General features: G+C 32.6%; 2 protein-coding genes across 2 annotated transcripts; both read right to left on the bottom strand.

Annotated features, from left to right (window-relative positions):
• Window positions 1–595: 595 nt before the first annotated feature.
• Window positions 596–1,243, bottom strand: LOC107174333 (uncharacterized). The gene has a single exon (XM_015525126.1). The coding sequence runs from the start codon at window positions 1,241–1,243 to the stop codon at window positions 596–598; it is 648 nt and encodes a 215-aa protein (XP_015380612.1).
• Window positions 1,244–10,740: 9,497 nt separating this feature from the next.
• On the bottom strand, window positions 10,741–11,878 carry LOC102618113 (uncharacterized). The gene is made up of 2 exons (XM_006492145.4): window positions 11,788–11,878; window positions 10,741–11,687 (listed from the first exon to the last, which is right to left on the bottom strand). Exons 1-2 carry the CDS (start codon window positions 11,793–11,795, stop codon window positions 11,045–11,047), a joined length of 651 nt encoding a protein of 216 aa, XP_006492208.1. The 5' UTR covers window positions 11,796–11,878; the 3' UTR covers window positions 10,741–11,044.
• Window positions 11,879–14,814: the final 2,936 nt, after the last annotated feature.

The raw sequence follows: 14,814 nt of genomic DNA, 5'->3' as shown, positions 1-14,814 counted from the left end.
TCTTTAAGTGCAAAATATACGCTTAAATTATTTTATCATATTTTAGATGAGATTATCTAGTTTTATTTTATTTGTCTCTAGGATTTAAATTTTGGCAGAAATAAAAAATTAAAAAATAATTTTTAAAAAAATAATTTTTTTTGACGAGATTAGTGTAATCCCATATTACGTTAAAGTAATTAACTAATCCGAATAAATAGTGAAATCCTTAGATTTGGGAGTCATGTGGACTATATAATTTATAAAACTAAAACTAAAAAAAATTTAAGGTACAGCTTTTATGCATTTTTATGTATAAAAAATTGTCTTCTCTAAACTATTGTTCAATTGTTGTGCCACCTCCAATATGTTATATACTGATCTAAGGGGAACATAAAATAAATTTTGATATAATTACTAACTCCGTTCGGGGTTCTCAAATCACTCATTGGTCATATTCTCACCTAACTTTTCAATGTCAAAAATATCGAATAAGTAAAATAAATTAAAACAATCACATCATAGATCCATCACCCACACCACACACTAGTTCACTACTGATCTTTTACTCAATTCCAGCGAGATAGCATAATGTTGCACATTTATGACTAAGACCTTAATGTCTTGGGGCAGTGGCAATTACAGCAAACACCATGGATGGCGCATAAAGCAGGAGAGAAAGAAGAACAATACCACACAATGAGGCCACCGAAGTCAAAGCATAGTTACTCCCACAGTACAGCTTCCCCACTCTTACCTGAATCACACACACCATTGACAGCTTCAGGAAACGAATCCCAGCAAACGACGCCACAATCGACAGCACCAGCAAGAATAGACGCCAAGTCCCCGGCAGAAGAATATTTTTAAACAGCCCCTCTAGCTTCGGTATCCGTTTGACTTTGATCTTTCCCTTGAATTTTTCCAAGTTGATGAGTGCTTTTGAGCGACTTTGAGCATAGGCTCGATAGGAGGAAGCAGGCGACTGATATAACTTCGTATAAGATGAGTCTTTTCCCGAGGTAACGTCTGGGTCGCATTCGGGGCGGCCTTCCAGAGACCGTTGGTTTCGGGAAGCAAAGGATAATCCCACGAATACTGCTATTGTGAATAGGGAGTTGACGTTGACCAGATCGTCTAGGGCTTTTAGATGGACGTCTATTATGTCATCGTAAATGTCCTCTTTGTTGGAGCTTGATTGGAAGTTCACTAGTTCATCTAAAGTCTTTTGACTGATTGCTGTAGCTTTGTTAAGGAAGCTCATTGTGCTGAGTTTATGAAGAATAGGAAGGCAAAGAAGTTCTCAGTCTTAGTTAGTGAAGCAAGTCAATAGTGCCAGCTCAATCAGTGTCAGATCAGCAGAAGTAGTTACAGGAATTGACAAGTCAGCATAAGTTGTTAATGTTTGTTACTAGTTTCTTTAGCATGTGTATGTAAATATCTTCGAGTATATAAGCTGCATAAGTTCAGTTTATATCTGTATGAAAAGAATCCAGAAATAAGAACTTTGATTTTCCACTGTAAATTTTCTCTTGAAACAAATAGCTTTTAACTTTCTTTCATGGTATCAGAGCCAACCATGGCTAGTTCCAATACAACTAATCAAATTCATTCAACTATCAATCAATTTCAATCTACGCAAACTTCATTTACTTTTGCTACAACTGTAAAACTTGATCAATCAAATTTTCTTCTTTGGCACAAACAAGTACTGACGTCAATCAGAGGAAATCGACTTGAAGGATTAATCTCATAAGGTCAGAATATTCCAGAACAATATCTATCTCAATCAAGAGCTGATGGATCTATGGAGAAGGTTGAGAATCCAGCTTAGCTAGCTTTTTTCAACAATAAGTGAAGGTATTTTAAGCTCAGTTCTCAATTATGATACTTCCTTTGATGTTTGGAGATCTATTGAAAAACAATTCGGAGTTCAATCTGAAGCAAAAATAATGCAACTTAGATATGAATTGGATACTTTGAGAAAAGAATCAATGTCAGTTTAAGAATACTGCTCAAAAATGAAAACTCTTGTGAATAAGCTTGCTTGTGCTGGTGATAATATAACTGAAAAAGATCTGTTGATAAGGACTCTTAATGGATTAGGACCTGGTTATTTGGATCTGGCTTCTATAATCACAACCAATAAAATGAACTTTGATGATGCATATGCACTGTTGTTGACACATGAAGCTCGATTAGAACAGAATAAGAATCCACATACTATGTTTAATGCCAATTATAGTATGGTGAATGCAAATTATGCAAATTCCTCGCATATGAGAGGTTTTCCAAGGAAAAATACTTTTGTTGATGGCTCTAATGGTCAATATGGAAGAAGAGGTCAGTATTTTGGTCGTGGCATGATCTCTACTTCTTATCCTAGAGGTTTTCTAGTTGGTAATAGTGCTATTGGTGGTTTTGGTAGAGGAAATGTTGCTGTAATTTTTGGTAGAAATCAGTTTCAACATTTTCACAGACCACCACACATCAGAAATATGTTTTCTCATGTACATAACCAAAACATTTTTACTGGTGAACATAATGAACTAACACCTATATGCCAAATATGTCATAAGCAAGGTCACACTGCTGATGCTTGCTGGTATCGATATGGTGACAATTACCTTCCTAAGCATTTTGGCAGAGGTAAAATGATGGGATCAAAGGCTGCTTATATGGCTAATTTTGAGTCATTTCATTAGCAACAGTCAACAATTGAAGATTCTTATGAAGTTGCAGATATTAACTCCAGCTATCAACCAGTGAATTACTCACCTGTCTCTTCTTATCAATTTGAAGCTTTTACTTTCCCTGAAGCTTATGTTGCTAACCTTGAAGGCTCATAAGATGAAGGGTGGTATCTTGATAGTGGAGCCACACATCACATTACAAATAACATGGGAAACATGCATGTACGAGAAGAGTTCAGAGGTCTAGACCAGCTGACCATTGGCAATGGACAAGGTTTGATTATTACTCATATTGGTGATGCTTGTTTTAGCTATAAAAGTCTTAATGCTGCCCACAAACACACACCTATAACACTTAAGGATATCTTATTAGTTCCTTCTATTACTAAGAACTTAATAAGTATATCCAAGCTAACCACTGATAATAACCTTTCCATTGAATTTGTTGGTAATGTGTGTTATGTAAAGGATTCACTGAAGGGACAAGTACTTTTGCAAGGTCTTGCTGAAAAAGGATTATATAAGTTGCTGTTACAGTCATCTCAGTCATCTCCTTCCTTTTTCTTGAGTCAAATTTCTTCAAACAAGCCTCTGTCTATGCTTTCTACATGTCATCCACAATTTCTTGTTTTAACTGATGTCCAGAATAAACATTCAAAGTCTGTAGCTTGTTATCAAACTGTTGTCAATTCTTTCTTACCTTGTAATGAATCAGTTAATAAGGTCATCTTGTTTCATAGACGATTTGGTCATCCTCATTATGATGTACTAGTGCATTTGCTTAAGAATGATAAGTCTATCAATATCTCTACTTCCATTATTAAATAAGCTGCACAACAAATATGTGAGGCATGTCAAATGGGTAAGGTTCATAGACTGCACTTCCATGCAACTGAAACCAAAGCTTCTTACATACTTGAACTCATTCACACTGATTTGTGGGGTCCTTTTCCTTTTCCTTCCAGAGCTGGTTATGTTTATTACATCAGCTTTGTTGATGATTTTAGTCAATATACCTGGATCTATCCACTGAAACTGAAATCAGAAGCTTTACAAATTTTCAAACTCTTCAAATTGCAAGTTGAAAAACAATTCCAAAGTCCCATTAAAAGTTACAATCTGACTGGGGGGGAGAGTATCGAGCATTCACTAATTTTTTGAACCAAAATGGAATTATTTTTAGACACTCTTATCCCTACACATATCATCAAAATGGGGTAGTTGAGAGAAAGCACAGACACATTGTTGAGTTAGGACTTACACTTCTAGCTCAAGCTAAATTACCCTTAAATTTTTTGTGGGAAGCCTTTCAAACATCAGTCTATCATATTAATAGGTTGTCTTCTACAACTTTGACATTTCTTACTCCATATGAAAAGCTTTTCAGTCATAAACCAGATTACAAAATGCTCAAGTGCTTTGGTTGTAACAAGCATAAGTTTGCATATCATTCCAACAAGTGTATCTTTATTGGGTACAACCCTTCTCATAAAGGGTATAAATGTCTGCATCATACTGGTCAAGTCTATATAACTAGACATGTCATATTTGATGAGCATTCCTTTCCTTATTCCTCATATTCTATTTTCACTTCAAATAATTCATGTCAACATCTGTTATTTACTCCTCAACAAGTGTATCATCTATCCACTTTGTCAATACCTTCCAATTCAGATGACAGTAACACTTATAATCCTGTTTCTGCAAGTTCTAACAGCAGCAGTTCTCATCATTCAGTTAATTATACACATAACAACAATTCTCAGCCTTTGCCACAAATATTTGAACCACATACAGAACCTCATAATTCCATGTCTACTCAACCATTCACTACCAACACACTCTTTCCATCACAAATTTTACCAAACATTGTTCAACGCACCTTTGCTCCAAAAAATACACAATAGATCACTACACCAGCAAACACACATTCCATGACCAATAGAAGCAAAGCTGGAATTTTCAAACCTAAAGTCTATAATGCAGCACTTGTTCATAAAGAACCAGATTTTGTAGAAGAAGCTATGCAGGATTCTAAATGGCTTGCAGCCATGAAAGAAGAATACAATGCTTTACTTAATAACAATACATAGTCTCTGGTTCCAAGGTTAGATGGTCAGAAGATTGTTGGTAACAAATTGGTGTATAGAGTTAAATATAATTCAGATGGAAGCTTAGCCAAATACAATGCTAGATTAGTAACTAAGGGATTTCAACAAATTGAAGGGGTCAATTATTTTGAAACATTTAGCCCAGTGGTGAAATCAGCTACTGTCAGAGTGGTAATCAGTTTAGCTGTTATGAACAAGTGGCATATAAGACAAGTTGATGTAAATAATGCTTTTCTTAATGGAGAGTTGACAGAAGAAGTATTCATGGATCAACCAGCAGGTTTTGTTGATGATAAGAATAAAGGTTTTGTGTGTAAGCTTCATAAGTCACTCTATGGTCTTAAACAAGCTCCAAGAGCTTGGTATGAGAAGCTGAAGAGTTGTTTGCTGTAGTGGAATTTTGTAAACTCAAGAGCTGATCCTTCTCTGTTCATAAAGAAAACAAGCTCAACCATGATAATAGTATTGATTTATGTAGATGACATTCTAATTACAAGGCCAAATAGTGCAGAATTAGAAGCATTTATAGCTGAGTTCAGTAAAATTTTTGCATTAAATGATCTGGGTAAGTTGTCTTATTTTCTGGGCATAGAAGTATTGTATGATGCAGGCTGTATATATTTGTCACAAAGGAAATACATATGAGACCTGCTATCCAAAATGCAGCTTCTTGAGTGCAAAGGTACTGATACACCCATGAGCACTGGTCTTAAGCTACAAAAGGAAACTCAAGGGGATCTTGGTCAATATATTACTGATCCTACAAGTTACAGAAGCATTGTAGGTGGGATGCAGTACTTGATTCTAACAAGACCAGAGATTGCTTTTGCTGTAAACAAATTGAGTCAATATGTGTCTGCTCCTACAATGCAACATCTTCTAGCTTGTAAAAGAGTTCTTAGATATTTGAAATCTACTCAGGATTTTGGACTCAAGTTTATTCAGCATGGAGAGATGAAGATGCAAATTGGGCTTGTGATCTTGATGACAGAAAATATGTTGGTTCTTACTGTATTTACTTAGGCAACAATCTGATCTCATGGTCATCTAAAAAGCAGTTAGGCATTGCTCGATCAAGTGCTGAAAGTGAATATAGAGCCTTAGCTTTAGCTAGTGCAGAGATAAGCTGGTTACAATCCTTATTTTTTGAGATTGATTTGTGCTGCACAGAAATTCCTACTATTTGGTGTGACAACATTAATGCCACTGAATTAGCTCGCAATCCTGTCTTTCATTCACGAACAAAACATATCGAGCTTGACATTCACTTCATCATAAATAAAGTGACTGCAGGGGAGCTGATAATTCAGTACATTCCTAGTGAAGAACAGATAGCTGATATTATGACCAAACCTCTTTCATTTGTTCACTTCAACTATCTAATGAACAAACTCAATGTGCAGTTATGCCCCTTGAGTTTGAGGGGGGCTGTTAAAGAAGCTCATTGTGTTGAGTTTATAAAGAATATGAAGGCAAAGAAGTTCTCAGTCTTAGTTAATAAAGCAAGTCAATAGTGCCAGCTCAATCAGTGCCAGATCAGCAGAAGTAGTTACGGGAATTGACAAGTCAGCATAAGTTGTTAATGTTTGTTACTAGTTTCTTTAGCATGTGTATGTAAATATCTTCGAGTATATAAGCTGCATAAGTTCAGTTTATATCTATATGAAAAGAATCCAGAAATAAGAACTTTGATTTTCCTCTGTAAATTTTCTCTTGAAACAAACAGCTTTTAACTTTCTTTCAAGCTTCAGGTTTTTGTCCGAAAAATTAAAAAAAAATAAAAATGATGAAAAAGATAAATGTTAGATTCCATGACATAACTTGTATACGAAGATAAGCATATGAGAGAGATCAAGATCAAATACTTACTTATGCATGACAGAATCTTTGAGCTTGTTATTGTGTTTTTGAGGATATTGTTATTGCTACCTATGAGTTTCAAGTGCGTTGCTGTGCAAGGAGATTTAAGCAGATCCTAGATTAATAGTGGCCGCCCATTCTGATAACACACATGACACGTGGACAAGGAACCACTTATATGTAAAGTCAAAACGACATTAAAAAAGAGAGTGGAATGTTTGGTCGAAGGGGATTAATCTATCTTTTTAATTTTTTTTCTTGAAATGTTGAGACAACTTCAAGAAAGAAAATTTGTGGATCGCATTATTGTTTTAAAGTAATTGGTAGCTTAATTATTTATATAGGTACATATTATAGTAGAATTATTGGTAATATAATTAAAAATCTGTTAGGTTCTTTTAATATCATCCATATGAAGCTGAAGCTCAATTCGAAAATCTATTTCAGTAAAAAATGAAGAAACTGCTCTCAAATTATGAAAACTTCCATTCTCGCATCCGTGTGAGGGACTTGCACCATTGACCTCAAGAGTGAGGCAAGCGGTTTCGGACTTAAAAGTGGGTAATTAGTTCAGTCATTACCAGCACCCAATAAAAAGGAAAGAATTTCTATGAGACAAGTAGGCAATAAAGATATACGCATGGGACTGGAGTGGTCTACCTAACATGTCTTTCTTTTTCTAATTAATAATGATTATATTGACACGGAGGTTTAACTAGGGGTGGGCACTATTCAGTTTAGTTCGGTTCAGCCTCTGAACTGAACCAAACTGAAACCAAATGGTTCATGAATATATGAACCAAATGCAAACCAAATTATAGAACCGAACCAAATTAGGTTCAATTCTATAATTTGATTCAGTTCGGTTCGGTTCGGTTCCATTTGATTTTATCCTATATATTTATTATTCAATAAAAAAATATAATATAATAATACACTATTAATACAACAATAATCTTGAGTCTATAAATTAGCAAACAATAAACAACATAATAAAATTTAACAATAGTAAATTAACATAATAAATTCCAAAAACAATCTAGAAATCCATAAATAATAACCAATATAATTAAATCTAATAATAATAAATTAAAATAACAAAGTTCAACAATAAAATAAAGTGTATGCTATGATATATATAATATCATGTATTAATTAACAAACAAAAATAAAAAAGATAAATTATGAATTATTTTTTAATTTTAATTTTAATTTTTTCTTGAACCATTTGGTTTGATAATTTAGTTTGGTTTTTTACTCCAAACCAAATTGTCATAATATGGTTCGGTTCGGTTCGGTTCGGACTGAACCGAACCAAATGCCCCCTAGGTTTAACTAGACAACAGGGCTAAATGGGAAATGTTTTAGGTATGGTAAAAAAGTCTGGACCGGCCCCATGAACTTTGGTTCGGACCTCACATGAGGGATTGGATAAGGGCTTAGGAAAAAAAGTTCGGGTTAGAACCAAATCTTTTATTTTTTAAAAAAAAAATTATATAAATTAAAATAATAAATTAAAATTTAAAAAATAATAAAATAATAAAAAGAAAGCCTAAATCCTTAATTTATATATTAGTAATTAATCAAAAAATTTAGAATTATAATACTAAACTCTTTTAAGTATTAATTAATTAAGAGAGTGCTTGAATTAGAGAACCAATACTAAAAAATTAAATCTCTAAAATTTATTTACTTCATTTTTTTATTTATTATTTTATTTTCAAATATTTATTTTCTTTAATTTATTGTTGATTATAATAACTTAATTATTATTAACTTATTTCAAGTTTACAATAATTTTTAAAAAAATAAGTAAAAGCCCAAGTCCAGCCCAGTCCGGGCCCGCAGTGAGCCTGACCCAACCCTTACACTACTACTCTAATGAACTTGTCCCTGAATTTAAAAAAATCGGGCTCAAACCCTTAATTTGCTAATCCTAAAATGTTTAGATTTCATAGTACTTGCATAAAATTTTAATGTGAGCCTTCCCATATTCATGTAATGAACGTAACTTGCGATTGTCAGTCCATATGGGTGGGTATAGGATCGGCTTTGGTGGGAGCGGGCATCAAGCCTTGTACTACCAGCCCATTGAACTTTAGCATAACCCCACTAAACCAGCAAACTGACAAAAAGCAAATCAAGGTCAGAAATAATGACGACTAAAGAATGTCCAGTTTCTTGGATGTGTTATCACGTTTCATTACGAATCTCCCTCCGAGACAGCATAGAATTAGTTTGAGGAGAGCAATAACCTTCAACCAAAACAGAAAGCTCTAGGAGAAGATTATTGTAAGTTGCAAAAGCTGAAGACTGAAGGCAAGAAAATCGTCCCTTGCAAGCAATCCTTGAACAGAATCAAATCATTTATTTTGTAAGACATATCCGGGGTGGGAGCAGCTCAAGAAAGAGAATTTCTCACAAGTCTTGTCAGGAGCTGCAAAATTAGGGTACGAATCCCATCAAGCTACGACCAAATAGAGTTCCTCTTCTATCTGAAAAGCAAACACGCCTGTCCAGCTATCCAAATCGAATAGGAATTTGAAACATTGAAGGAAACGATGAACTGAACTCATCTTGAGAAATAAAACAATATTCTCTCAGTAGAAGCCGGGAAAATACAGTGACTTGATGGTGACCGCAACTACAATTTTATGGTCCATGGTTTTGCCACAGTTTTAGGGATAAGACATTGGATAAGTTTTGAAATGATTAAACAAAAGTGCATGCCAGAATCAGAGCGATAACTCAGACCATGTCAACTTTCATTTATAATGAAATCTATCATTCAACAGAAAGAACATGATGCTATGGGCACTAAATTTGTGCTTTAACCAGAAGAGGCTCAATATTGAGCAAAAGTTTAAACAAAAGCATCTAGTGTTACTTCAAAGAAAATGTTGCACAGATACTGTAGCAGATAAATGGTCAGCAAACTCAAACAAGATGCTAATGAATAACGTAAATAAGCAAAACTGTGTGAAGCTGAAGTATCCTCTCTTTGAGAAACCATAAATGAGCAGAGAGTGTTAATTAGTTTGAATCAAATTAAGCAAGCCACGGATCTGAGCAATAATATTGTTATAATATTAAGTAAACCTGGCACCAAGTCAAATAAATACGATCCCAAAAGTCCATCTTTAAGTTGACATAAATGCGTATCCCTAAAAGAATATCTCCTATGATGGAGGTTCGATAAAAGAATCAAGGGTACCGTGTAGGTAATTGACATTCCACGAATGAAATAAACTAAAATTTCGTGTTAAAATTAAGTATTGAAGAGTCTACTTCATAGTTCTGTGAAGTTTATTCAATAAGTCATGAACTTAATGAAGTGGTTTACTATTTCATCAATCTACATGTTGTATAGTGGCAATTAGATGAGGAGCAAGAAAGATACAACGCTTTATTTTAAAGCTAATTAAGCTTAAATAATAGTTTTATCATGTTATCTACACTTAATTAGCTTTAAAAGATAAATTGAAAAGATAAAGAAAAATCTATATATATAGAGTTACTGTGATAATTTATTGACTAGACTTTTTTTTGTTTTATGTTTTTATTTTGTCATATCTTTTAAATTAACTTCTTTATTCTTCAACTTATTATGTTTGATTGATGTTCATTTTTTTAGTAACATGCTTAGATGACCTATAGTCAAGATGCACTAGAACATAATTTGTATGCTGGCCAAACCTTTTTTAAGTACAAAATAGATGAAATTTTTATATGATACGCTTAAACTACTTTATCATATTTTAGATGTGATTGTCTAGTTTTATTTAATTTGTCACCAGAATTTAAATTTTTTTTTAGAGGACCTGAATTTAAATTTTTTTTTAGAGAAATAAGAAATTAAAATTTTAATTTTTTAAAAAGATAAAAAAATATTTTTGACGGGATTAGACTAATCTGATTTTACGTTAAAGTAATTAACTGGTCTGCATGAATAGTGAAATTCTTAGATTTGGGATTCATGTGGACTGTATAATTTATAAAATTAAAACTTCTGTCGTTATAAAAATTTATAGTAGTACAACGTATTAAATCCATAAAATCCCGAATGGAGTTAGTAATTATATCAAAATTTATTTTATGTTCCTCTTAGATCAGTATATAACATATTGGAGGTGGCACAACGATTGAACAATTAGTTAAATTTAGGCAGTAGAGAAGAACATACAGCATTTTATACATATAAATACATAATTAAAAAAAAAACTCAAATCACTCATTGATCATATTCTCACCCAACTTCCCAATGTCAAAAATATCGAAAAGTAGAATAAATTAAAAAAAAATCTCATCATAGATCCATCACTCACACCACACACTAGTTCACTTCTGAACTTTTACTCAATTACAGTGACATAGCATGATGTTGCACAGATGACTGAGACATTAATGTCTTGGGGCAGTTGCAATTACAGCGAACACCATGGATGGCGCATAAAGCAGGAGAGATAGAAGAACAATACCACACAATGAAGCCACCGAAGTCAAAGCATAGACACTCCCACAGGACAGCTTCCCCACTTTCACCTGAATCACATTCACCATTGACAGCGTCACGAAAACGATCCCAATAAACGACGCCACAATCGATAGCACCAGCAAGAATAGCCTCCAGGTCCCTGACAGAAGAATATTTTTAAACGGCCCCTCTAGCTTCTGTATCCGCTTGAGTTTGATCTTTCTCTTGATTTTTTTCAAGTTGATGAGTACTTTGAGTGACTTGGAGCATAGACTCGACAGGAGGAAGCAGGCGAATGATATAACTTCGTATAAGATGAGTCTTTTCCCGACGCTAACGTCTGGATCGCACTCGAGGCGGTCATCCAGAGACCGTTGGTCTCGGGAAGCTAAGGATAATCCCACGAATACTGCTATTGTGAAGAGGGAGTTGACGTTGACCAGATCGTCTAGGGCTTTTAGATGGACGTCTATTATGTCATCGCAAATGTCCCCTTTGTTGGAGCTTGACAGCAAGTTCACTAGTTCATCTAAAGTCTTTTGACTGATTGCCGTAGCCTCAGATTTTTCTCTGAAAAAAATCAAAATGATGAAAAAAATAAATGTTAGATTCCATGACATAACTTGTATGCGGAGATAAACTTATGAGAGAGATCAAGATCAAATATTACTTATCCATGGCAGAATCTTTAAGCTTGTTATTGTGTTTTTGAAGATATTGTTACTGCTACCTACGGGTTTTAAGTGAATCACTGTCCAAGGAGATTTAAGCAGGTCCTGGATGAATAGTGGCCGCTCATTCTGATTTAATGTGTGTTACTCACATGTACAAATAACAAACTCAGGTGGACAAAGAACCACATATATGTGAAGTGAAAATGACATTCAAAAACAGTTGAATGCCTTGTCGAAAGGGATTAATCAATCTTTTTAAATTTTTTTCTTCAAATGTTGAGACAACTTGACGAAGGAAAATTTGCGGATCTGATTATATATATTATGATTAAAAATCTGTTAGGTTCTGATAATCTACATGAAGCTGAAGCTCAATTCGAAAATATGATTCATAGAAAAATGAAAACTTCTATTTTCAAATCCACGTGAAAGATTGCGCCATTGACCTCAGCGAGGCAAGAGGTTTTGGCCTTAATAAGAGGGCAATTAGTTCAGTCATTAACAGCCGCTCCTCCCTCCCAACTAAAAGGGGAAGGGGGGGGGGGGGGGGGGGGTGTTTATGTAAGGCAACAAAGATATACACATGGAACTAGGAGTATGACTTAGAGATGGTAATGGGCACCGCCCGTAACGGGTTTGTCACTATTAAATCCAAACCCGTATAAAATTTAGATTATCAAACTCACCCGCAACCCGCAGCAGGTTTTAATTTTTTTAAGAAAATCACCCGCTGCGGGTTTTGACTATTACTAAACCCGTAATGGTATCCTGCGGTTTTTTACGGGTTTGTACATTTAAAATCATAAATGTTCAATACATAAATTTACAATAATAATCTCAAATTCCACATACCATACTCAATTTTAAATTTAACTAATGTAAATGAAAAATTAAAATTTTAGCATCAATCCAACACAAATGATAATAATTGCTATTTTTATATACTAATTTGTGATTTTTTTAAAGGATTTGTGTATTTTATACTAATTAGTATATTATCATTCAACACAAGCTCCAAGAGAAGATATTCATTTCATTCACCATCATTAGCACCCATCCAACATGATGCCTACAATAATAATTAAGATTAATATTTTCCAAAGAATAATACTTTTCAACTATTAATTCGAAGAAAAAAATTATAATAATGAAATAATTCATGCATTAAGTTAAAGAAAAATAGACCATGCAAAAACACTTTGGTTATTCGGCACTTTGCATAATTGCATTATTTTTTTATATTTTTTAGATTTAAATATTTTTAATTAAAATTAAATTAAAAATATTTAAAAAACATATTGCAGGTCTAGTGGATATTCATGCAGGTATCCACCGGATATTAGACTAATACCAAATTCACCCACATCCAAGTGCGGATTTTAATTTATAATACCAAACCCGTCCGCAACCCGTAAAATTATCTGTAGCAGACGGATTTTGATGGGTGGGTTTGAACAGGTTTGCGGGCGTGCAATTGCCATCCCTAGAGTAGGTATAATAAACATTTCTTTCTTTTTCCAACTAATAATGGTGGTATCGACACGGAGGTTTCACTAGACTACTAGGCCAAAAGGGAAATGTCTAGATTTTAAAGGATCCGCCTAAGTTACATCTATAGTAAGTTACAACCAATTTTGTCTTTTCTAACTTGGTTATTGTAAAATTTCTTTGAGCCCTTACACTATGTTTTATTTCAGCAAAAACCTTATAGTATCAAATTTGTCCTCTATAATTTTAAAATTTCCAAAATACCCTCCATCGAATTATAAATATAATATTATTAAGTGGATTATTATTATAATTATAATAATTATTCATAATTGTAAATAATTATATTATCGTAATTATAATTATAATTATAATTTTTAAATAGATTATTATTAACAACAATAAAAGTATTATAATTAATTAATATATTAACAATAATTAATAATATTTTTTAGTTAAATTGTTAATAATAATAATAATTAACAATAATAATAATAATTAATTAATTTTTGAATAATAATAATCACAATAATTAAAATACAAAATAATAATTATGATAAAAATTAATTAAATATTTTCTTCTAAAAAAATTAAGAATTTAATCGTAATTTATTACAATTTAACTCATTCTGATTTTGATTCTAAGACAAGTAAACACATCAATGGTAATACATCTCATTCTAATTACGATTCCTGCAGTTTAAGTAAATAAATTATTCTGATTCCAATTCCTCATTTCGATTCTTACTCATTCTTATTCCAACTAATTTCGATTCCCGTTTAATGACCTCATTATAAAAGTGTAATCATTTCATATATTTTTTCCCATTTCTCCTCCCCCCCTTCTCTCTCTCTCTCTCTCTCTGATGATTCTAATGGTGGATTTAATTTTCAATAAAGGTTATTGATGAAGAGAAATTAATAGTGGAGAGGGATGGATTCAAAGGGAATTTGTTTTTTTATTTTGTTAATCCTTTTATCATGAAAACATTAATTATTATGAGATGATATTATAAAGAAGATGAATGGTAGTATCCTTAAAAATTTTGTTGATGATGAGTGATGAAAAATGAGATACAATAATTCTTCAAGAGAGGAAAGCGCTTTTTTTACTACTAATTTAAGAATATTTTTATTTTTTTATTAATATTAGTGTGCTATGATAACTAATGTGTCGTTCCATTTAATTTTTTTTAAATTAATTAATAATAATAATAATTGTTAGTTATTATTATTAACAATTTAACTAAAAAATTATTATCAACTATTGTTAATATATTAATTTATTATAATACTTTTATTGTTGTTAATAATAATAATCTATTTAAAAATTATAATTATATTTATAATTATGATAATATAATAATAATAATCCATTTAATAATTATTATATTTTTAATTAAATGGAGGGTGTTTTAGGATTTTAAAAATTATAGGGGCAAATTTGATACTATAAGGGTTTTAATAAAATAAAACATAGTGTAAGGGGCTCAATGAAATTTTACAATAACCAAGTCGAAAAAGACAAATTTGGT

Source organism: Citrus sinensis, chromosome 2 (assembly GCF_022201045.2).
Source record: "Citrus sinensis cultivar Valencia sweet orange chromosome 2, DVS_A1.0, whole genome shotgun sequence".
Taxonomy (NCBI): domain Eukaryota; kingdom Viridiplantae; phylum Streptophyta; class Magnoliopsida; order Sapindales; family Rutaceae; genus Citrus; species Citrus sinensis.
Note: the sequence above shows the minus strand (reverse complement) of the source record. Positions and strands in the feature narration are given on the sequence as shown.

Excerpts from the sequence above, each read along its gene's own strand:
- LOC107174333 (XM_015525126.1), bottom strand. The coding sequence starts at position 1,243 with ATGAGCTTCCTTAACAAAGCTACAGCAATCAGTCAAAAGACTTTAGAT.